General features: G+C 41.1%; 1 protein-coding gene across 1 annotated transcript in view; it reads left to right on the forward strand.

Annotated features, from left to right (window-relative positions):
- The window catches only part of LOC145493779 (uncharacterized), a 21,720-nt gene extending 571 nt beyond the window's left edge, over positions 1 to 21,149 (forward strand). The window contains exons 3-21 of the mRNA XM_081473235.1: positions 1,949 to 2,185; positions 3,114 to 4,678; positions 4,762 to 4,921; positions 5,468 to 5,641; positions 6,100 to 6,375; positions 7,302 to 7,577; positions 8,163 to 8,450; positions 9,069 to 9,205; positions 9,711 to 9,855; positions 10,759 to 11,034; positions 11,887 to 12,168; positions 13,140 to 13,276; positions 13,762 to 13,906; positions 14,502 to 14,777; positions 15,686 to 15,955; positions 16,975 to 17,221; positions 18,100 to 18,645; positions 19,392 to 19,928; positions 20,847 to 21,149. Of these exons, the coding sequence (XP_081329361.1) occupies positions 1,949 to 2,185; positions 3,114 to 4,678; positions 4,762 to 4,921; positions 5,468 to 5,641; positions 6,100 to 6,375; positions 7,302 to 7,577; positions 8,163 to 8,450; positions 9,069 to 9,205; positions 9,711 to 9,855; positions 10,759 to 11,034; positions 11,887 to 12,168; positions 13,140 to 13,276; positions 13,762 to 13,906; positions 14,502 to 14,777; positions 15,686 to 15,955; positions 16,975 to 17,221; positions 18,100 to 18,645; positions 19,392 to 19,928; positions 20,847 to 21,135 (6,263 nt within the window). The 3' untranslated portion in view covers positions 21,136 to 21,149. The remainder of the gene's footprint in view (positions 1 to 1,948; positions 2,186 to 3,113; positions 4,679 to 4,761; positions 4,922 to 5,467; positions 5,642 to 6,099; positions 6,376 to 7,301; positions 7,578 to 8,162; positions 8,451 to 9,068; positions 9,206 to 9,710; positions 9,856 to 10,758; positions 11,035 to 11,886; positions 12,169 to 13,139; positions 13,277 to 13,761; positions 13,907 to 14,501; positions 14,778 to 15,685; positions 15,956 to 16,974; positions 17,222 to 18,099; positions 18,646 to 19,391; positions 19,929 to 20,846) is intronic.
- The last annotated feature ends 2,639 nt before the right edge of the window (positions 21,150 to 23,788 follow it).

Consider the following 23,788-nt stretch of genomic DNA (forward strand, 5'->3'; position numbering starts at 1 on the left):
TTACGTACTTAACTTCTGTTTGCTGTTGCTTGGCGCTTGTGTAAATTGGGAGAGAAGTAAACAAGCCAAGAAAAAAGGGGGCAGGGTTAACAAATCTAATATTGCACGAGCAAGGCGTTTGCATATTTTCCTACGTTAACACCCAGCCAAGGTGTGTGGGCATCAAGTATATTTTATACAATTCCGAAATACAAGTTGAATTGTCACTTGATGAGATATCGGTAACAGATATTCACAGATATCGCATGGAGATAAGGGTTATATATATTTACTGATGATGGCCTAAAGTCAGCAAAAATTATACTAGTTATCAAAGGAAGGGGATAAAAAAGAAACTTGAGGAAAACAATATAACATGATAACAAAACATTTATTCAAGATAAAAAAAAAACATCGTATATCTATAATACTTTACACTGTTGAACATTTCGACGTCGACAACTGAATTATTTTTGTAAGGCCTGTATAAAATCACTGAAATAACAAATCCCATTTGTTGTCTACTTATTAGTAGGTCATGTGATAAACTACTAATTAGCAGCAGTTTAGCTAGCCTGTGTACAGCCACCCTCTCTCCTCTCTCCGATTTTTCTTGATCGTGCAGCGTATATACATGAACTAGCTGAAAGTTGATTCGTTCAGTGTCGCCTTGATTAACCACCAAATTCTCAGAACCCACTTTAAAAGTCCTGTTTACAGTCACTGTAGAGAATTGATATGTTTTGGGAGTCGAAAAAGGTAACTCAGCGGAAGCTGACAGCTAGCCACAGTGGTTATATGATTATGCTGTGTATTTGATCTTGAATTTTATGGCGACTTGCTGAGTGAAAATGGATCGGTCGTATCGGATATCTTTTTTCTCCTTTGAACTTCTCAAAAAGGCCCATAGCTGAAGCATGAACAAAACATGCTTTGAAAACTTGGCTCAAGCTGTAGTAAATAGAGCCTGAAAAAATTCTTGTGGTTTCCCTTGATGAACATTTCCACATAACTACCATTTTTAGCGTGTTCTCTTCTCAATATCTAGAGGTGGGGGGCTAAAGACGCAGGGCAAGTTTTGTTGATTGGAAACAGTCTGGAATACTTTGGGTCTATTTTGTTATTCATGCTCGTCTATCATATATCTCGTGTTGTTATCAGTAGCCTTCGAACAGAAATTTCGAGATGACTTCTCCATAAAATTCTCCAGTAGAGGAAACAGATAAGGGCAACTCCTGGACTAAAATACTTAACATATATAATTACTCTGTAAACGTGCATGACATCGTCGCTCGTAGTGGAGGAGTACGTGACGAGATCAAAAACGGCAACTTATATGTAACAACAGTTCTTGGATGAAATAAACGGGAAGATGCACCAGACCATACTAATTCAAAACGGCACACGAATAGTTCAATTTATGTACTAGCACGCTAATTCGTAATGTCTGCTCTCAATTTCCATTCAGTCGAACCCTAATCAAGTTCTACTGATGAAGTGTTCTTTCAATCAAAAACCAAAACAAAACAAACAGACAAACAAAAACAACTCGAAGCCCCGCAATCATAACAGTGAGTTTCTGAGACCACTTAATCATATTGCAACTGGGATAAGATTTACCAGGGATTGTGGTTGACCTTGAATCTTGAATAGATATAAATAGTAAACGAGTTCAATTGATGTATTTTTTTCAATCACTGAACATTTACAACAACAAAAAAACAAAAACAAACAAAAATGCTCTGCCATCATAAAATTGAGTTTCTGAGACCACCTAGTCATATTGCAGCCCGTGTGAAACATAACGATCCTAGCTTTGGCAACAATAAATCATTAGGTATTTCGTGGCTAGGAGCAGTCTCTCCACCGCGATTCTTCCGATTCTTCCTTGGAATCCCGGCGGAGAGATGACATGCAGACCTGGCGCCTGGCATGAAACTCGATTGAAGGACCTTTCATCATATTGCAGATTCAAAATGGGTGGATTACTCTCCATTTTGGTGTACGCCATTAGGCCGAATCTTGATCCTCAGAGGCACAACTATAGAAAAATGTAAAAGTTATTGCGGTGAAGGATGTGGAGCTATCGAGTGGTGGGAGGGTGGAAGCCAAGCTTGTTATCTCTGCACAGATTTAAGCCTGCTAATGACCTTCCCTCACGTGAATGACTTATCCTATCCACCACATGTGGCCATTAAACAGCCAGGTATGTTTTATTTGCCATTATTCTTTTGCTTTAATTTCGGTAGGCCTCTGCAACTACAGTAAACACATGTAAGAACCTAGTGGTTTAAGAACCTGCTGGCAGACCTTTGCCATTTTAATACCCAAAAATATATTAACCTGTTTAGCCAAGCAAGACCAAGACGGCGGGTTCTTATTTGTTGGTTACAATTAAATTATAATCAGCATTTTAGCCAAGGAGTGTGACTTTGAGATTGCAAATTTGTATGACAAGAAAATACATAATACAGTTGTGAATAAATGAGGACCAAACCTAAGTTTATTTATTTTTCTGTTAATCACCAACTATATTTACTTCATAGACTTCAAGAACATAATTAAGAACCTACTTAGCCTCACTTGCCAATAACTACTCCAAGATACAAGGACCTATTTTGCTAGTCTTCACAAAATGTAGGCTCTCACACGCGGGTTTTAACTGTATTTCACGTAGATGATCAGATACAATACCAGGTTTAATTGTGGTTTGGCTTACGCCACTTCAGCTGTTATTCGGAACGATTTAGCAATTTAGGAGACCAAGGAATGGCTGTCTTACATCTTAGTTTTAAAACAGATGTTTTAAAATGGTTCAAAACGAGGACAGAGCCGCACCAAAATGGTTGGCGCAGAAGACGCCTACCAAATTAAGGCTGGGCTCGACATATCAAGACTTATGGTACCCTTGTCACGTTCTAAGGCAAGAACCTTTACTCCCACAGTGCCTCTATAAATCAACTTTTTCAACCTTAACTATGTAATGTTTTCTTATTCAAGCATAGAACAACAACGAAAGGGTAATTCAGATATTCTTAAATCTGTATTACAAAAAATAAAGTGGTGAAAGCGAGAAACTACGATATTCTGATATAAATATAACTTATTTCTACTTCGTCTGATGAAAAATGCAGGTGTGGAAGCTACACCTACCACCTTAACAGCTGCGACTACAACGGAACTTACACCAACAACGTCTGATGAAGGGACACCAACAACCTCACCGCAAGAAAAAGTGACAATTTCTTTCATAGAAGAAGTAGTCACATCATCCACAATAACAGATGAAGAAGATATATCATCTACACCGGATCTAGAAAGTACAACGTCTTCATCAAATGAAGAGTTTTCATCTTTCCCAGTTCAAGAATTGACATCATCCAAACCTGTACTGGCAACAAAAGGAGCGACGCTTCTCCCAGATAAAATGGCAACGTCTTCACTAATCCTAGAAGGTACGACTTCTTCACCAGATCCAGCAGGACCAACCTCTCCGTCAGATCAAGAAGAAACAACGTTAGAACCAGATCAAGAAGGGCCTACCTCTGCACCAGATCATGAGGCAACAACCTCAGCGCCCGATGAAGAGAGAACGACGTCTTCGCCAGAACAAGAAAGGCCAACATCTTCACCAAATGTAGAAGAAAAGACGTCATCACCAGATGAAGGAGGGACAACGTCTTCGCCAGAGGAAGAAAGGACGACGTCCTTTCCAGTTAAAGAGGAGACGACGTCCTCACCTGACGAAGAAGGGACCACAGCTTCGCCTGATAAAGAAGGAACAACGTCTTCGCCAGAGGAAGAAGAGGCAACGTCTTCGCCAGAGGAAGAGGAGACACCGTTTTCGCCAGAGGAAGAAGAGATGACGTCTTCGCCAGAGGAAGAGGAGACAACGTCTTCGCCAGAGGAAGAAGGGACGACTTCCTCACCCGATGAAGAAGGGACAACGTCATCGCCAGATGGAGAAGAGACAACGTCTTCGCTAGAGGAAGAATTGGGGACAACGTCTTCACCCGAGGAAGATGGGACAACGTCCTCGCCAGATGAGGAAAGGACATCTTCTTCGCCAGAGGAAGACGGGACAACGTCATCGCCAAAGGAAGAAGGGACAACATCTTCGCCAGAGGGAGAAGGAACAACGTCCTCGCCAGATGAGGAAGCGACAACGTCTTCGTTAGATGAAGAAAGAACAACTTCTTCGCAAGATAAAGAAGGAAAAACGTCTTCACCAGAGGAAGAAGGGAGAACATCTTCGCCAGATGCAGAAGGGACAACCTCTTCGCCAGAGGAAGAAGGGACAACGTCGTCGCCGGAGGAAGAAGAGACAACTTCTTCGCCAGAGGAAGAAGGGACAACGTCTTCGCCAGAGAAAGAATTGGGGACAACGTCTTCACCAGATAAAGAAGGGACAACGTCTTCACCAGAGGAAGACGGGACAACGTCCTCGCCAGATGAGGAAGGAACATCTTCTTCGCCAGTGGAAGAAGGGACAACGTCATCGCCAGAGGAAGAAGGGACAACATCATCACCAAAGGAAGAAGGGACAACGTCCTCGCCAGAGGAAAAAGCGACAACGTCTTCGCCAGAGGAAGAATTGGGGACAACGTCTTCACCAGATGAAGAAGGGGCAACTTCTTCACCAGAGAAGGAAGGGACAACGTCTTCGCCAGATGAAGTAAAGACGTCTACACCAGAGAAAGTAAGATTACTGCATTTCTTGTCTTCGGTAGGCTCATTTTACCTGGTACTGAAACAACCGATTTGCTTTAATTAATTCTGTAGAGCCAACCTACCACAGTCCGGACCATTCTCCCTAGTGTTCCCGTGGGTATTTCCACCGCAGCTGTCTCAGACACCGAGCTTGAGGTAACCTGGAAACCACCCCGTCAAGGAAGTGAAGATATTGTGTTTTACTGGATTAAAGTTATTAACGTCAACGAAGGTAAAGTATTTTCTGCATTAAAATATTGAATATTTTGAGCTGTAAGTTGTCCTTTTATTTCAATTTGGTACCGCTTCTCGATTCATATCCCCTCCCCCCCCCCCCCGGTATTAAGGGAAATCAGTGACTTAGCACCCGGCATAATTCCATCATTTAAATGATCGCCATTTAGATGTGTTAACGTAGTGAACACCACTATTCCGACAATGCCCCCTATTCCAGTGAATGCACTTCACAGTGTACTCATCGTCCACGGTTAGTGGCCAGGGTACGGTGGACGAAAGAATACGTTTTTATTGCCGAAATGTGGGATTAGAGGATATAGAGTAAATAAGGAAAATAAGAATTTAATGCACAAACTTTAATATTACATTTTTCAACTAGTAAATGATAAATGGACCCCATTCTATTTATCCTTTATTACACTTATTTTTATTTTACCCTTTTCCCCTTTCAAAGTGGACGTAAAATTATGGACAATCCGAATAATTAAAGAACTACTCACGTAGAACAGCATAGAATTGCCTGTAGCTCTTCTCCTTTAAGGTGGGCCTGGTAAGATTCTCCAAGTGTCTGGCGTTGTGAACTCATTGACTGTCGATTTACTAACCCCTGGAACTGAGTACGTGTTTCTGGTATCAGCTGCTAATCAGTATGGAATGGGACCATGGTCGGAGGAAGTTATCGGTGAAACGTCTTCCATAAAAGCGAGAATTGAAGGTAAAACAAGAAAGTGCTCTATTCCGAGGTCACACATTGAACAAATAGACAAACTGTCCCACTTGGTCTATCCCGTTTGACTTACAAACAGTAGCGCATTTTTACAAAGCAATATTTTGCCCGATCAATTCAACGAGGTTTACGTATGTGATCAGCCAAATAAAAAGACAAAATAAACAGTCACTAAAATGTTAAAACATTCAACATTGCATCATTTCATACTCAGTCTAGCTCATGAAGCGAAGACCATCCTTAACCATGCGGATATCCCGGTCACTGTGATTAATGGCTGCGCCCTTTAGTTGGTTGCAGACCTAAAATGGCGCTCTTTTTAGAATTAAATTGCCTTGACCTTGATTCCTTCGTTTTTCATCTACGCGATGAAACTCTTTTAAATGTTTTTTGGGTATGTAATTGCTTCTTGTTTTTCTCGAACAATGTTCCTATTTCACCCATAGATCCAGTCGTGCAGCTCTCTCATAACAACGACTTTGTGGTTGCTGGCATGGACAAAAGTACCAGAACCATCTGTTTCATTCGTGGCCAGGAATTTCTCGGTTGGTTCAAATCCAGTGGCGAGCAAATCACGGGGACAAGTCCAAGCGACAGAATATTCGTCGAGGTTGAAGACGACAGCTATTCACTCGTAATTCGGAGGCTGATGTTATCCGATGGCGGCGAGTATGTTTGTCGCGGAAGCAAAACGAGTGAAACTTACTCGCTTTACGTTGAATGTAGGTACCCTATATACTCCATTACCCGTCTGGTAATAAATTGATAGGTTTCCTCTCTCTCAAAAGGCGACTTCAGTGAGGTTATGTTTGGAAATGGAATTAGAAGAGAGGAGACGGATAATTTACGGGTAAAGCATTTTGTGCCTCTCTGAATAGCAGAGTTGCACGTGATATCACCTAGGTGTATATACGGATGCCAGATTGTCATTTTCCATCCAAAATATCCCAACGTGCTGTTAACAATAGGAAACTTCGATGTACTTCAAACGCGTTTCATTGGTGTCGAAAGCTTGGTGAAGAGGTGGCCTAAGTGTCAAAGCAGTAAATTACAGCCGACATAACCATAAACAACATTCTCACTGTCTCGGAGAAGATTTTGAGTTCACTCGATTCTCTCACAGAGTAAGGGTGCTTTCATTATGCTAGACCGACCGGTCAGAGACCAGCGGGACTAACCGAAGAAGTAGAACGACATTTTCCGATTAAACCGGGCCAACCGAGAGGAATAACTCTTACCATTTTCTATTCCTTTCCCCAATTCACCATTTAAGTGAGATCTACTGGAAAGAAGGGCAATGAACCAGTTTGTCGAAATGGAATGACAAATTTCGCTACGATCGGTCCGACCGGTCCAACCGATCAAAGTGAGATCAGAGCTGATCCCGAATGTTCCGATCGGAAGGAACTGAAACGGACCTATCCATTTGATTTGACCGAAATTTCCGGAATTTTTGGCATAATGGAAACCACCTTGAGTTTGTTCATCTTGGTTTGTATGGCCGAGTTTGGCTTGTTAAGGTTGGAACCAGCTAAAAAAAGGTTGCAAACCTTTTGTAAGTCCAACAGAACTCAGGAATTTTTTTTGAAGTGTACTGTTATCCCAGTTTGTGGATGTTAAGACGTGTTGTTAACTTTCAACCATGCAGTTTCTGTTGACGATCCTCCTGCAAGACAAGTCTTGTGGTTAAACAAGGAAGGCGAGATCTTCGTTGGTGTCAAGGTCGGCTATCCTGCTCCTGAGTACCTCTGGAAGAAAGATGGCGTCAAATTTGACGCAAACTCCAGTCGCTATAGTCTTCAACCTGACGGAACCATCACAATCAGCAGCGTATCAGCTGAAGATGACGGGGACTATACCGTGAGGATATCACAACTAAACAGACGAAGGGAAACCACCGAAAGAATTAAAGTCGTGGTGGTTGGTAAGAGCGTACTTTTGTTTTTTACTTTACAACGCGAAAAATTGTACATTGTTGCTCGCTAGTTTTTTTGCTCTGAGCCAAGCAAGGAACCAGAGGAGGCGAAGTGGCTCCATGGTTTGTGCGCTCGCCCCCGGAGGTTCGAGCACTGGCCGGGGACATTGTGTTGTGTTCTTGAACAAGACACTTTACTGTACGTCAGAGTGCTTCTCTCCACCCAGGTATATAAATGGGTCCCGGAGAATTTAATGATGGGGTAACCCTGCGATGTGCTACTATCACATCCAGAGGAGACACTCCAAGTCGCTTAATTCTACTGAAACCGGGACGGGTTGACGTCGATTTACATAACTGCTCGACACCCAATTAATGCGCTTGTTATATATACTGACAGTAACCAATATTTGATGAAGCTTCGTTGAATACATGCACTGTTTAAGACGGATCACAACTGTACGTAACTACCAAGTTGTCAAAATTGAATATGGAAATACCTTGTGTGCTCTTTAGGTAAGGAGGTCGAAAATATTTCAAACATTACCACATTAAAGAAATCATTGTCATTGTCATTCATGTTTACATTCGCAGACCCCCCGCAGATCGACACGACACGCCCATTAGAACGAAATCTAACCTTTGGTTATCCGGCAAAATTAGAGTGTTTAGTTTCTGGTATACCTAAACCGGAAATCACGTGGACGGGCCCAGATGAAGAACCAGTCATAGACTCCGAGTCAAATTCCCGGATATCAATTGACAGTGAGGGAAGCTTGATACTCTCTCAGGCACAGCTCTCAGATATCGGCCCGTGGACCTGCGAGGCGATAAACGCGGTGGGGACTGCCAGTCGACAAATCGAAATCCAGGCTATATATAGTAAGTTTTCTTTTTAATAAACAAAACTTTAAATTGCAGCGCACAAAGAACTGGTAATTTAACTAAAACGATTTATAATCTTACATCGCCTTAAATTGATACCGGGGGAGGGGGTACTCTCAGAAAAATCATGTGGGGCTGTGCGCCCCGCTTCCCAAAACTCTTACCCTATTTAAGACCAAAATCTGTGATTTTCCCTAACCTATTTATGACCTGACCAAAAATTTGATACTCTGTTTAAGACCTGACCCTTGAATCAATACCCTGTTTTGATTTTAAAACTTGTTCAGACCGATGTTAAAAGGCATTGTTACGGGCTTTTAGTGATGGTCTTATCGATAATGATGAAAAAGTGTCTTCTTCTAAAAACAAACCGAGTTCAAGACTAAAGTGCAAAAACCATACCCTATTTCAGACCAAAATGGCCAAAATCTATACCCTATTGATGACCAAAACGGCTGAAAAACATACCCTTTGGGGCTGCACATACCTATATAGCCCATATAGGGGAGTACCCCTTGGAAATTAAAAAATGTGAACATGCGATCCATTCTTTGGGTTTGTGAACAGAAAAGCTTGCTAGTTGCATGTTAGTTAGATCCTTTCCATTGTTCACAGTGCCACCGGAAATTCCCCAGCTTTCAAATATCACCGCAAACGAAGGAGATGACGAAGTGCTTAACTGTACAGCTTCTGGATTTCCACTTCCCACTGTGGTTTGGTTCAAGGACAACGAAGAATATCCAGGACAATTGGTGGGTTCTTACATGCAGTAGGTTAAGGATCGTTGGACCTCTTACCGTCCTTTACGGATGTAGTTTGCTTGGAATTTCTAGAAGAGAGTCGAGAGCGAATCATTCCTGGTCTCGCTTGTGTGGCCATACGTTGCAAAAGTCACTCTTTATGCTTCCAGCCTGGTTATTTTGTATTGTTTAATCCTTCGTACTGGAAACAAAATGGCGACTGATACATTTACCCATAATTCCTAGCGTACGAAAACTTTAACAACGCTCATAAAAACGTACAGAAAAGCTCTAAAATCTTCAAAACTAGTATACACAATGTCTTTAGCACAAGAGCAAACATTACAACAAGAACAACAACGATAATCTTTACTGTCGTTGCCAAAATATGCTTTTTATTTCCTTGTACTTTATGGGCTGTGTAAGGCTCGCATGGTATTGTTGTAAAATGTACAGCCGCCGTTTTTTTTCTTTCGGAGGACTGATTCTTTTATCTGTTTGATTTATAAACACGCAGAAAATACCCGGCGAAAGTGTAATAAACCTGGAGAATCTCGGCTTAGAAGACATCTCTCAATTTACTTGCGAAGCTTCAAATGACGCCACCGATGAGGAAGGAGAGATCATTGTGAAGAAAGCGACCATTAATATCTATGTTATGGGTATGGTTTGATTACTGATCTTGTTCAACATTGATCTATACAACAATAATATTAACCAGGAGCCCACCACTAGGAGCGTGCAACTACCGCATATATATCCCTGTCATGGCGTTTACACAGACCGACGAATTCAGGCTCCCGCAGAAACTTCAGTGACCAATCACAAGCACGGACTTAATTTTTAACTGACGCCATCATTTCACCGTAAGATTAAAAAGAAAAAAATCCATTTTTTCGTTACCGATGCGCGCTCATGAAGACCGGAACTGACCTGTTTCGCGGGAAAAGAAGCCTAAAACTAGACCGGTGTGTAAAAATAGCATGAAATAAGCTTACTATGGGAGTTGAACACTCCTACTGATGAGCTTCTGTATTAGCCGAAGAAACTACCTCGTTTGAACTTCTTTGGTTCTCAGATGATTTGCTCACGGAAACTTGTACTTGAAGTCAAAGAGTGTAGATCAAAACATTTAACTTAAGCGAAGTTTCGTTACAGTATATCTCTAACTTGAGCTTAGTCGTGTCTTGTCAGTTCACTTCTTAACAGTGTTTCAATGCCGCTTGTAAACTCTCCCCCCTAATATGCGTTACCCTATTAAAAACTCCTTTCAAAAACCTCTAGTTAAATTGTTTAGGCCTGGAAAGAAATCAGCGCTTCTGGGTATAAAAGTTACAGGGCCTTTCTGAAGCAAAACTGGCGGCAAATGTGTGACTTCACGACAACCAACACGGCGGCGCTCGTCACAAGGAAAACCACAAATCATCCTAGAAATACTTTATACTTCTGCTATGCAAAAAATTCTCAACACAAGAGATCACAGTGACATTTTTTAAAGGCAAATTTGTTCCAGCAGTGAAGTTTTCTTTTGAATCTTAATCTGTTTACTCTTTTGCTATTAACAGTGGAGCCCAGGCCATTCGACTCAGACCTATTGAAAGGACCCGTATACAGTGTCCTTGGGAGCCCAGTTCCCATCAGACTGGCGTGTGCTTTCACCGGTTACCCTCCCCCTAATGTGCGCATTGAAATGAATGACAATGTTGTGGCGGTCGGTATCGAGTCAGTTTGGGTCGAAATCTCTACAGACAGTGCTGATGACTACGGAGTTTATTACTGTGCCGCCGAGAACGTGGTCGGTCCCTCCAAGTTAAATTATACCTTTGAGATCAGACGTTCAGGTTTGTGAGTCAATCAATCAATCAATCGATTATTCAGTCAGTCAATCAATCAATCAATCAATCGATCGATCGATCAATCAATCAGTCAGTCAGTCACTCAGTCAGTCAACCAATCATTCATGCGTAGATAAAAGCAAATCATTTAGTCGAGCCTTGCATACGGCAGGTGCGCCTGAAATTTGAATTGACCAATCAGGATTCGGCAGGCGAGAAAAACTGTTCTGTTCTGACGTCAAATGTATGTTAACAGGAAAGGCATTGAAGTCGGGCAGCTTTTCTGACTGGAGACGACATTGAATATTCACGAAAAAGGATTCATAATTCTAAAAACAATATCAGATTTTCAAAAGTGAAAAATATTTGGCTCAAACGTTTTAATTTGGCGCCAAAAATGGGTCACCCACATCCGACAGCCCACTCATAGTTCGTCGAGTGTCGCCAGGTAGGAAAATAGTTGTCGCCGTATGCAAGGAACATGGTTAGCGTTATTAAAAACGCAATTTTGTCCGCTTTCTTCCGACGGGGTCTGACATCCTTGGAGAATAGTGGGAAATCGTTGGATCATCATCTTCGGAAATCTTCACTAAAATCTTCAGCCCATCTTCCTAAGTCTTCTGAAATCCGGTTCAATTTCAAATTCTCCACAGATCTCGGGTAATCCTCGGAAAACGTCAGAGTACTTTCGTTCTTAACAAACAAAAAGCAACGAAATCTTTCGCCTGTGGGGCCAATTCGACAAATACTTTCTCACCGATTCAGCGGTGAAAAGTTGGTATCTACAAGAAGTGTTGTTCACACTTTTTCCCAAAATTTTGTTGCTATTAACAGAGAGCCATTACTTTCTCCTTCTAGATTCTCCAAAGTTCACTCTAGAGCCCAAGCTCTCCTCAAGGAATCTAACTGCGGGTTTTCCAGTCACTCTGACTTGGAATGTTTCCGGTATACCCAAACCGGAAGTGATTTGGAAGAACCCATCGGGAGACAATGTATCTGCAGACGATCCTCGTTTCTTGCTTAGTGAAGGAAAACTTACCATAACGTCACTGGAAGAAAAAGATGCTGGGATGTGGACGTTAGAAGCGACGAACCCTTTGCAGACAACGACAACGAATGTGGTCTTTGATATCATTTACGGTAAGTAAGAATAACGATAGGATTATAGAGCACAAGGAGAAAAAACTTTTTGTTCGACGGCTTATGGCTCAAGCAATGGGATCTCATTTCGATCGCTGACTGTTGTGGTATATGCATCAGTTGGATCATTGGCGATCAAAACGAACCATTCAGTTCATTATTTATATTATTTGGTATTATTTGTAATACCGTTAGTTTATTAGTTGTCTCTAGTCATTGTCGTCAATTTTAGTCTCTTTAGTTCTCATGTTGCCTTCAGTTGTATTTAGTTGTACCTAGTTGTATATTAATAATTCATGTAAACATGACCCGCCTAGATAAGCTCAGCTATCCGCGGGCATGTTATACTTGTAATTTTAATTTGAAAACAAAAATAAAATGTATGTAAATAAAAAAAAAATGCATGTATATAAAAAAAAAGATCAAAAATGACCCCATTATTTACTTGATTTACGAATTAAATTTCATTTAACGCTAACAAGTCAAAAGAGATCCTCTCAAGCCCTCCGTTGAAAGAAGAAGGTTAGAGAATGAATATAGTATGCCCTTGACAGATTGGTAAACATTACCCTCCTTTTTCAGTGGAGGGTACAAATTTCCACATCTTTTGTATATTTGGCAGATTATGACAGTTAATGGTCCTGCTGCCGCAGGACCATTAACTCTTGAACTTATTGGGAACTTCCTTGCGAGTGTATCGATTAATTTGATTGTAAGTAACAAGTTTCACTGTGCTGATTTGGATTGTCGAAGGTAACGTTAACTGAATTCTTAATTAGTTGATTGGCTGTTAATGATCCAGTGATCCAACATAGACATCTAATAAATTCCTTGACTAATGTAGATTGTGGCGTTCCTTTTAAAAATTTCTCCGCTTATAAGACGTAGCAATAACCATTCCGAATCGTCAGATGACTTCACCGCAACATCAGTTGACCCCTTAAAAAATTCCAACTTTAATACCATTGCAGTGCGTTCACAAATTTCGCCGATACCTGAGGTGGTGGTAAATGAAGGGGAGAATGCTTTGCTGACTTGTAACGCCTCGGGTGTTCCGACCCCGACTGTTGAGTGGATAAAAGAAGGAGTTGCATACTCCAACCAGAAGGTAATCTTCATCTATAGACACGCAATGCGTTCATAAAGTTTGCTTACTGTTTTCTCCAGGATGTTTCCTATACATTTTATGGACGATTTTTTTCTTGTAGTCATGATGATAGATGCGAATGCAGCCATAACACTACTGGAAAAAAGACCTGAAAAAATATTCAGGCGTTGAACGGGATTCAAACCCACGACTTTTGCGTTGCTCTCCCTACTGAGGTCTTTTTTTCTAGTATTGTTATGGCTGCATTCGCATCTATCATCATGTCTACATTCAACTGCTACTGTTGGACATCGATTACTACGGATTTTTTTTATTGTTCATTTGAATAACTTTTATAGATAAGTTAGTGTTTAATTGGCTCGAGTTACGCACATTGTTCATCTACAACAATTTCCAATTTCCACTTTTTAGTATGACTGCAATTGGTTTTGAACTTGGAAGTTTTTTTTCTTTGATTTGTTTTCGTTTTGCTTGAATTTGCCCAGAAATCACCTGGAAAAAGTGAGGTATATCTCCAGAAGGTAGGAATTGAAGATAATTCGCAGTTCACATGTGAAGCCAAGAACGGGGCACAAGATGACGAAGGAAAAGAAATATTTAGCGAAAAGAGCGCTAAATTGATCGTCAGAGGTAAGCAGCTTTGAAAACGTTCTTTTTTAAAAGCATTAGTATGTGTAAAATATCCGTAAAAAGTAAACAACGCTGCGGAAAATTAGCCATGGTCAGTCTATGAAGTTGGAATCCACAGCTCAGTCAGTCAGCCAGTCAGCCTGAGTCAGTCCGTCCGTCCGTCCGTCAGTCAGTCCGTCAGTCAGCCAGTAAGTTAGTCTATCAGTCTGTCGGTTTGTTAGTCGGTCAGTCGGTCGGTCGATCGGTCCGTCAAAATTTCTCGACGAAACACCACAATGTTGAGAGGTCGAGATGTCGAGGTTTTGAGTCTTAGTTGCAGAGTCGTCGCTCAGTATTCGCAAAGAAAGAAATCTAATAAAAAGAAGAAAGGGGTTAGAAATCTGTGGATAACATTACGTTTGGACAACTCTAAAACTAAAAATATCGACTAGTTGCATTTCTAGTTAGCCCATTTACTTTATCCAAGATATTTTGAGCCTTTCTTTGAAAGGCGATTCCGTAACCTGTAATCTGGTGAAATGCTTGTCTTTTCCGCCTATCAATATCAACGCTGTTTGAGCTTCCCTGCAATGTGGATTTGTGTTTCTCTCACTAGTCGAACCAAGACCTGTCACCAGCATGCTCAGAGCCAAGCCTGTTTTATCTTACATTGGCAACCCAAAGCCTACAGTCTTCAATTGCGAATTCAGCGGTTATCCACCCCCTGATGTAAGAATCGTCAAGGATGGCCAAGTTTTGGCGAGCAGCAAAGAATCTCTCTCATACAGTGTCCCAGTCGATAGTGTGGACGATTTTGGGGAATACGTTTGTATGGCTGAAAACGAAGTTAAAGTATCTTCAAAAAATTACACTTTTGAAATAATATCATCAGGTACTTTATGTGTTTTAATTAATCATTATTCCCTGAGCACATATTGGATATGAGATGACGCGCCTCGTTGACTTTAACCATTTCATATTTGACAAGCGCGCGTGAAACAATTGTTTCATTAAAAACGCCCCTAAAAAAATACACAAAACTAAAATAAAATAAAAATAAAAACGCCCCAAGAATCACGCGTACACTTACGATATTTGTAGAGCATGGTATAATGACCCATATATCATGATGGCTAAGCCAGTCAAAACTCTTGCATTGCATTATCCAATGATCCAGTTTTTAATAAATCTTATTATACGTTATGTAATTTGCACGTGATTTGCTGCAAAAAGAATTACTTTCTTCACCTTGCAAACGATGATATAACAGGTTCTTTTCAAAATTTTTCTGCATCTCATTGAGCCAGTGTTAGAATGCAGAATAGTTATAAACAAGACAGTTAAAAACCTTCCTGCAATTAGTAACAACTTCTGGATTTTGTTCTTAATTCCTGATATCTAGAATTATCAAGGGGGATTTCAGATCCACAACACTTATCAGTTGAGACCTTGATTAACTTAGATATACATGTAGCGCTGATCAAAGCGTTTGATTTATTCTGGTCGATAATTAACCCCCTCGGAGAACCTGAAATAATAATGATAATGATAATGATGACGATGACAATGACGATGACGATGACGATAACGATAACGATAACGATAACGATAACGATAATGATAATGATAATTATAATAATGAATAAATACATTTCGAGTGTTAGCCCTTCTTCAGAAGATATTAGGACTCTCGTTTAAGTGCCTCCCTGCAGATATGTACGATTCCTGTGTAATTTAAGTTTTGTTAAAAGATGCCATATATTTCAATGTTTAAAAATTTCAACGATTTGTTTCTTGTAGCTGCCCCAAGCAGCCCACGAGACGTCAGTGGAGAGGCAACTTGTGATAGCGTAATTTTAAGTTGGAGCCATCCGAAGAACGACGGGGGATTCCCCGTGATAAACTACGTCATCAGCTATGAAAACAACACACTGGTCATCCCCTCGAACACGACTGATTACATCATTGACAACTTAGAGCACAGCACGGAATACTCGATCGTTATACAGGCGCGAACCGAAGCTGCGATCGGCGACGAGGCGCTTGTGGAACTTAAAACCACTCAGTTTTGTGAGTAAATAAATGTTTTAACAGTTAGCTGGATTAAGTACTTAAGATTTCTACCTTGCAATAATACTATCACGAATAAAATTCGAGAGTTAATGATCAAATGTTTAAGTCTAAATCTAATAGTTGGTCAAAACGTTTTGTAAACCCTCCTCACAAACACGTTGGAAACGCAAGGAAGCGGTCGCCATTTTATTGACAACTGCACACTGCTAGGCTACTCACTAGCTTTAGCAGTTAGTTATAAATTAAGGGTCGTGGCGTATTTTGGCAAGTCCGTAGAGGGATAGGAAACTTTTTCTATGACACTACATGACACCCTGCTCAGGATACATACGCTGTCGGTCATCGGACATTTTGTGAATTTGTCCAATGCAACTGTTGACCCCATCACTAATGTTATGACTGGACATCAAAATGGCTCTCCGGTTTTCGGTCCATGTTTTCGTTTGCTTTAAAAAATGTTAGGAAGGTTTCTAACCATCATATTTTGGAAACCTGAGCTCACGCAGATACGCCGTTTGCACAACTTTGTTCCATTGAAGATTCATTTAAGATTTTCAAATAACGGCCATATATTTTGCCCGTGACCAGAACAGAAAATCCCTAAAACTTAAACTGTGTGTCGATTTAGAAATTCAAATTAGTACCTATAGATAAAGAACGTCCACGTACTTACTGTGGCGTATCACTTTAATGAAATTTTTATTATTATAAAAGTAATAGCTAGTTATGATGTGAAAAACACCCCTATTTACAGGAAAATATATTTATCACCAGGTGTACAAAACCCCCAAATTGACGTTTCTAGGTTTAGCCGTTTACAGGACTCACCATAACGCTCTGTGAAAGATCCACAAGCAGAAGAGTACCACAGTAATGCAAATACCCCCACCCCTCTCTCTTCTGCACCCGGAAGGGTATATCGATTTATCACAGAGTTATTTAAAAACTAACATAGAAGTCGTTTTAACAGTTGCTCTTGGACGAGAGCTTAAACTCTTTTTGTTAAATCCTAACAGGTAAAGTGTCATCTTGCGTGAACATTGAACACGATGAAGAAATGTACACATTGAATGCAAGCCAGGGTCGCTGGCCGCGCGATGGATTTTGCCGCGCTCTGAGTGCCTACACTGCAACCGAGCCTGACATGTACAGGATAACCGCTGACTTCTATGTTCCTGGGTTCAAGAGCTCAATGTTGGTAAACTACGTCGGGGTATTTTTCAACGCTGAAAATGAGGACAATTTCGATTTTATATTCTTCAGGTAAAAGTAGTTTTGAAAACGCTTATAAAGTTAAATTAACGGGGAATTCTTATATAGGGAACGTGCGTCTTTAAGAAGACTGACAGGACAAATAAAAGCGTCGGGTGACAGATTTTCAAACGTCTCCGTCTTCGTCTGAGCCAAAAAAGTGGCAAAATGCTTAAAAAGGAATCCACCACAAGTTCAAGTACACAAGCGGAAAAAGAAACTTTTTGCCGAGATAATTGACAGTGTATTGGAAACTTCTGCGTGACTGTCGTAAACATCTCCTCAAAAGAAATCATTTCTAACAACACCAAATGTTGAAAACAAAATTTGAAGCTCATGAGAAACAAATGAAAGTACTGACGAAATTTTACCTGTGTTTGCGCAATTTCTCTGAACTTTGAAATTTATTTTCTCGAGTTCAGATGGGAACTGTTTTTGGTGTTATCTCAGGCAACTGTTGATATCTTTAGCTTTTAGAAAATGCAAAAATTATACTCAAAGTTATTTTGGTACAAGGTTTTCGTCCATTAAAAACTGAAGACAGTTGCTCGATTTCCAATCGGATTTCGTCTTAAGTTTTCACGTGCGTCCAGATTATTGTGAGCGCATTTAACAAAGGTTTCTTTTTCAGACGTTTACACAATACTAGAAGAACGTCTTTCGACAGTGAGTCTCCGTTTTTGCATGAAATAGATAGCATTTACAACCGCCTTTTGATAGAAGAGAGCACATCAAAAAAGTCTCAAAATCAAAATTTTATTACTGAGGAAGGCCTAACTTTCTGAATAACGAATAATGAATTAAACAGTGCTGAATATTCAAAACGGAAAGTCAGCCGGCGTATTTTCTTGGAAACTCTGTTTTGATAGTTTGATCTTTAACTTACCCAGGGTTGGCGCAAGCGGCAACCCGTGTTTCCAAACTGGGGAAATCCAGCAAGGCCGGTTAAACTGGTATGAGTCCCAGATGGGTTCCTGTCCACACGGCCCACCTCGCAAGGCACGATGGATCCATGTAACGCTTGAGGTCCGAAAATATGACGTCTCCGTTTTTCTCGAGGGAGTTCACGTGACCTCCTTTAAAGGGCACTTCCCTCCCAAGGCAGCTGGCGGCGTGTTACTGGCTAATCACCATGGCAACGTTGTTCAATTTAAGGACTTTGTCATCGCTGACTTGCCGTCGCTGCCATTTGAAACTAAGAGTTGCGCCACAGTGCAGGATAACATGCAGTACTATTCTGTTATAAGTCAAGGTGACTTCTGGGCGCTCGGATTCTGCCGCGCTCTTCTTAAGGATGTTCAAATGGAGGAGAGTTCTAGTTACCAGGTTTCCGTGGATTTGTTTACCGAGCTGGGCTGGAGCGGAGACCGCATTGCGTACGTCGGAATCATGTTCAATGCACGTGATATCAACAATGCTGATTTCATTTACTTCAGGTAATGTACATTCGAAGTCAATGACACATTAATGTCAGTAAGAAACAACGCAAAGTGTCCTTTCTTTCATTCGTTTACTTTTCATTCGGCTCAGAGCCCATGACGTGATCTGCAAATAGCTTGACACAAATAATTTTAGTGCTCAGCTCGGTTTACAGATAAAGTTGTTGAGATCTATGGAAATAAATTAAACGAATAGGAGTTCTGAAATTTTCTCCCTCCATTTCGCAACGCTCGCCTGTTGCATGGTTACCCCAGCTTTTTGTCTCCTTAATATAACTGCCCTATGGACCGGTACCTATTTCTACACCTAGGTGGAGAGAAGCACTGTGAAAGTTTAGTGTTTTATCCAAGAACACAACACAATGACCCCGTCCAGGCCTCTGGCCCGGATAGCTCAATCCAGAGTCCAACATCAAGATGTAAACTTCTATTCCATGTATCTAGCTCGGCATTAAAGGGCCCTAGTCAGCCACACCATTGTTTTTCTTTTTTTCTTTTTTTTTTTCTTACATGCGAGAGTTTTACTATTATATTTTATTCGGAACATTTCGAAACGAAGGAAATCACTGTGAAACTACTAAAGATAATTAAACATACTTTCAGGAACACAACTTACAATAAAGCAATAAGATTTCGCTTCACCATGCAATATCAATAATGTCGATAGCATCGCAAATGGCGGAAGCCGACTAGGATCCTTAAAGCCCTGTTGATAACAAACAACAAGTTACTTATTTTCATAGGCCATACTGGAAGGACCATTGTTACCAAACAGGCTACATAATGGGTGGGATCCAGAAGAGAGAAGGCTCCAAAACCGGGCCCTGCTCGTGTACCGTGACCGGGGGCAAATGGTTCAACGTGCGCCTGGAGATTCGCAGGAACATCGTCAGCGTCTTTATGAACGATCTTCCAGCGGGGATATTCAAATCACATTACCCTACGAACAGCAAGGGCAGCGGCATCCTTGTTACCGGCGGCTGCCGCAAGTCGATCCGATTCAGGGCTTTTTCAGTGTCGTCACTTCCTCTGCTTCCTTTCACTTCCAAGAATTGTCAGAGCGCAAGGAATGCTGGGGATTATTACAAGCTAATGGCGTACCCTGGGATAGAGGACACCACACAGCCTGGAGTGTGCCGTGCATTGTATCCTAAAGCTGTCAGTGGCGATACCTACACCATTAGTGTCAGTTTCTATACCCAGGGGAGTCTCCTTGGAGGGAAATATGGCGTCATGTTTAACGTAAAGAACGCTGACAGCTTCGAGTTTGTATACTTTCGGTGAGTATGATGTAAAAATCTACATAGGGATCAGAAAAACATACATTACTTGCAAAATTTTCGAACGATTTTAATTTCGGACAAAAAAGTGTCCGAAAATAAAACCCTCTAAAATTGGTAAGCGTCCGAAATATTTACAGTACAGTATAAAACTTTGAAGTAGCTCAAGAGCTCTTAGTTTCCTTTATGCAGGTTAAATGAACAAGCTACATTTGAGACACTGCTTTACAACGTAACAGCCTGACAGAATTTGTGTTGTTTTCTTGTCTGTGTATTCGTAAAACCTTGCGGACGCAGTAAAACTATCATTTTCACAGTTGCTTTAGTCTAATTCGTGTTTTGTAGGTGTAAACTTACTTTGGCTATGTTTCAGCATTGTGCCCGAGTTTGTTGTCTAAAATTATCCGAAATGAGATAAAAAGTGTCCGAAAATAAAATTACTGGCGTGCGAAATTAAATGTCCGAAATTTTAAAGTCCGAATTTTTTTTCCAGCTCATTGCCGAGGCTTTAACACTGGCAAATGGCTGACAATGAGTTTTGCAGCAATTGGGCGCGTAAGAAAGGATGAGGTGATGCACATGGGGGGAGCATGGAGTGACTAAGAGTATTACTACCCCCAATACCCCAGTGGGATACCAGCCCATCGAAGCTTCCCCCCCCCCCCCGGCATCTGTTGTGTACGCACTGTAAGAGTACGTATCTTTCGTAAGAACATAACTTTAACACCCTGGGTTACTCTTATGTCGCTAGTGAAAAACCCAGCTTTTATACGACTATACAGGTCAAGACATCCCACACAAGGCTTTTAAAATACTCTTCTAGTCCGAAGTTAGGTTGGCTTTAATTCTGTCACGTAACTGTAACGCAAAGCGACTACAATTATTGTGTTAATAAAAAATGATACCTCTCGTTTCCAGGCCCTACAATCGCGACAATTGTGTACAGATCGGATACCTACAAGGAACCAAAGTGAGCGAGGGTCAAGAACGGGAGCCCAAATCTCTGACATGCGCGTACGGGTTCATGAGGGGCGGAAGTTGGTACAACGTTCGAGTCAAAGTGAGCGGAAGCGAGGTCAAGGTTCTTATCGATGGCGTACAAGCTGCTGTTTTCAAGAGCCGCTTTCCAACGTTTGGTCGCGGAGGAATCATGGTGGCCAGTGGTTTCAAGAGGAAAATAAGTTTCAAAGACTTCCGTATATTTTAATATTAACGCTAGAATGACATTATACCAAGTATCGTTAGATATCGTCAATAGCGGTTTATAAAATGGTCAAGGAATTGTGCGCGCTGCAATTGGTCAGTTTGAGCTCATTATAACTCCATGAAGGATGAGGTTATGGACGTGCGTTATTGAGTTAAGATACACGCAGTTTACGTCACGAGGTCAAACACGCAATTTATTGACTGACTTTATAAAGAAAACATTAAACTTGTTCTTTTAGGATGCTTAGTTATATAAGCACCAGGAGTTCAAGAACAATGCGCCTTTTACCCCCGGGGGCTTCCACATAAAAAGGGTGGGCGTGCTCGTCGGACATTTTGAAAAGAATCCCTAAGAAATCCCAAGATTCTGTTTCATGGGCGTGGCTTAAAATGTTTTCTGCCTTAAGAGGTACCAATTGCTGGTTTTCAGTGTCACGCAATTCAAAATAGATCAAAATAAAAATCAAAACCGGTCACTAGATAAAGTCCAGAATCTGGGAAATGAAAGAAGGTAAATATGCAAAGACTCTCGCCAAAATTCTGTTCACAGCAATTTTTCTTATGCGAGATACGCGGAGAAATTTTTTGCCCAAATTTATCGAGATTTGTATGGAGACGCCATGCTGGTGCCCATACGGATGGGCACCAACATGGCGGTCGGAAACCAACAGAAACATCTGTCACTGAGTTTTGCTACACAGGCTTGAATTTATCCCTCGAGGAACTCTAAAAAATTAAAGTAATACTTTTTCTAAGACATGAACTGTTCAGATAGCCAAGTTCCCCGAAATAAGTCACTTTTTTAACCATCATGACAGCTCTCTAGGCCGTCATGTAAATGCCGCGTCACGCAAAAGCTTAGAAATTCAAGAGTAGTGTATCACAAAACCAAGAACCTGTTCGGAGCGAAAATTTGTATGAATATTAGTTTTCAGCTGCTCTTATACATCATTAAAGTAAAATCTCAGGAAGAACAATAGTTTTGTAGTTCGAATTTTAGTGACGTGATGTGAAAACCAGCTATTCTAAAACAACACATTATGTCCTGTCATACTTTTTTCAGCTCAATATCCTAAAGGGTACTGCACAAGCTCCCGCTGTGGACCTTTTGAGGCTGAACACCCTTAGCGGTACCAAAAGCGCTTTTTTAACCCCTAAAAGGTACGAAGAGCACCCCTGTCCTTTTTGTATGGTATAGGTAGACGCAAAGGTATTTCCTATTTGCTGGAGAGAGAAAGATTTTCTTTTATAAAGCTCACACTTATCGTAAAGTATGCGAGAATATTATCTTATTTATATATACGTTAATAGGGTGGGAAGGGAGGCCCGGTGGCCTCATGGTTAGTGCGCTCGACTCCGGATCGAGCAGTCTGGGCTCGAACCCTGGCCGGGACGCCGTGTTGTATTCATGGGCAAGACACTTTACTATCACGATGCCTTACTCCACCCAGGTGTATAAATGGGTACCAGCGAATTTAATGTTAGGAGTAACCCTGCGATGGTCTAGCATCCCATCCGGGAGAAGAAGAAATACTCCAAGTCGCTTCATGCTGCAGAAACCGGGATAAGCTCCGTCCTGATGAGTCACTTGGCTCATAAATAGACTTAACATAGTAGGGTGAGGTGTTTTTCTATGGTAAATTTTAACCAAACCACAAGAATGACGCCAATAACTGGCACGACGCTAAACAAATTATCATTATCTTTTTTTAAAAAAGCTTGAGTTCTTGAACAGAAATAGTGAATTTTTCGCGTCTCTTCTCATCCGGATTTGGAAGTTAAGTTGTCCTATATTCAAGGCCTACTCTGGGACCTTAAGTCGCCTAAAGTCGGCTTAAGTCGCCTTAAGTCGCCTTAAGTCGCCCTAAGTTGCCTTAAGTCACCCTAAGTCGCATAAAGTTGCCTTAAGTTGCTATCGGTTACGCAGTGTTAAAAAGGTTTCAACACACTGAAATTGCCCCTGTAGAAGGTTATTGGACTTGTAACTGTCATGTTAGGGTAAACTCCACTCTAACCCTATGGAGGAGGAAGCACGATGACCCAATGGTTGGTGCAATGGACCCCTATTGTGGATCATTGCATTGTGTTCATACTCTCATAGTGCCTCTCCTGACCCAGATGTATAAATGGGTACTGGATACGGAACAGGGGGCGCAGGGTGCAGCAGAGGTAGCCTCGGTAGTTGTGCTTTTAATTTTTTTTTTAACACTCGTTCCCAATGCATTGGAGCCATCTAACCCCCCCCCCCCCCCCTTAAACGGCCCTAGTCAGCCACACCTTTGTTTTTGTTTACATACAAGAGGTTGGCTTTTATGCTTTATTCGGAGCATGTCAAAGCAAAGAAAATCACTGTGAAGCTACTAAAGATAAAGGGACATACTTTCAGGAACTTACAGTAAAGCAACAAGACTTTGCCTCACCATGCAATGTCAATAATTTTGATGGCATCGAAAATAGCAGAGGCTGACCAGGGTCCTTTAAGAAGCTGAGGACCCGACAATTACTGTTATGTCTCAAGGCCATGGCTCCCTTATACACAAAAAACCCTAATATTATTATAGTCTTGCACCTCCCTAGCCCCCATGTTAGCAGGAATAATTTCTACATGTGAACAATACTTAAATAGGAATGACAATCTGATGTATACTCTCTCA

The sequence above is a fragment of the Orbicella franksi genome, chromosome 7 (assembly GCF_964199315.1).
Source record: "Orbicella franksi chromosome 7, jaOrbFran1.1, whole genome shotgun sequence".
Lineage (NCBI taxonomy): Eukaryota > Metazoa > Cnidaria > Anthozoa > Scleractinia > Merulinidae > Orbicella > Orbicella franksi.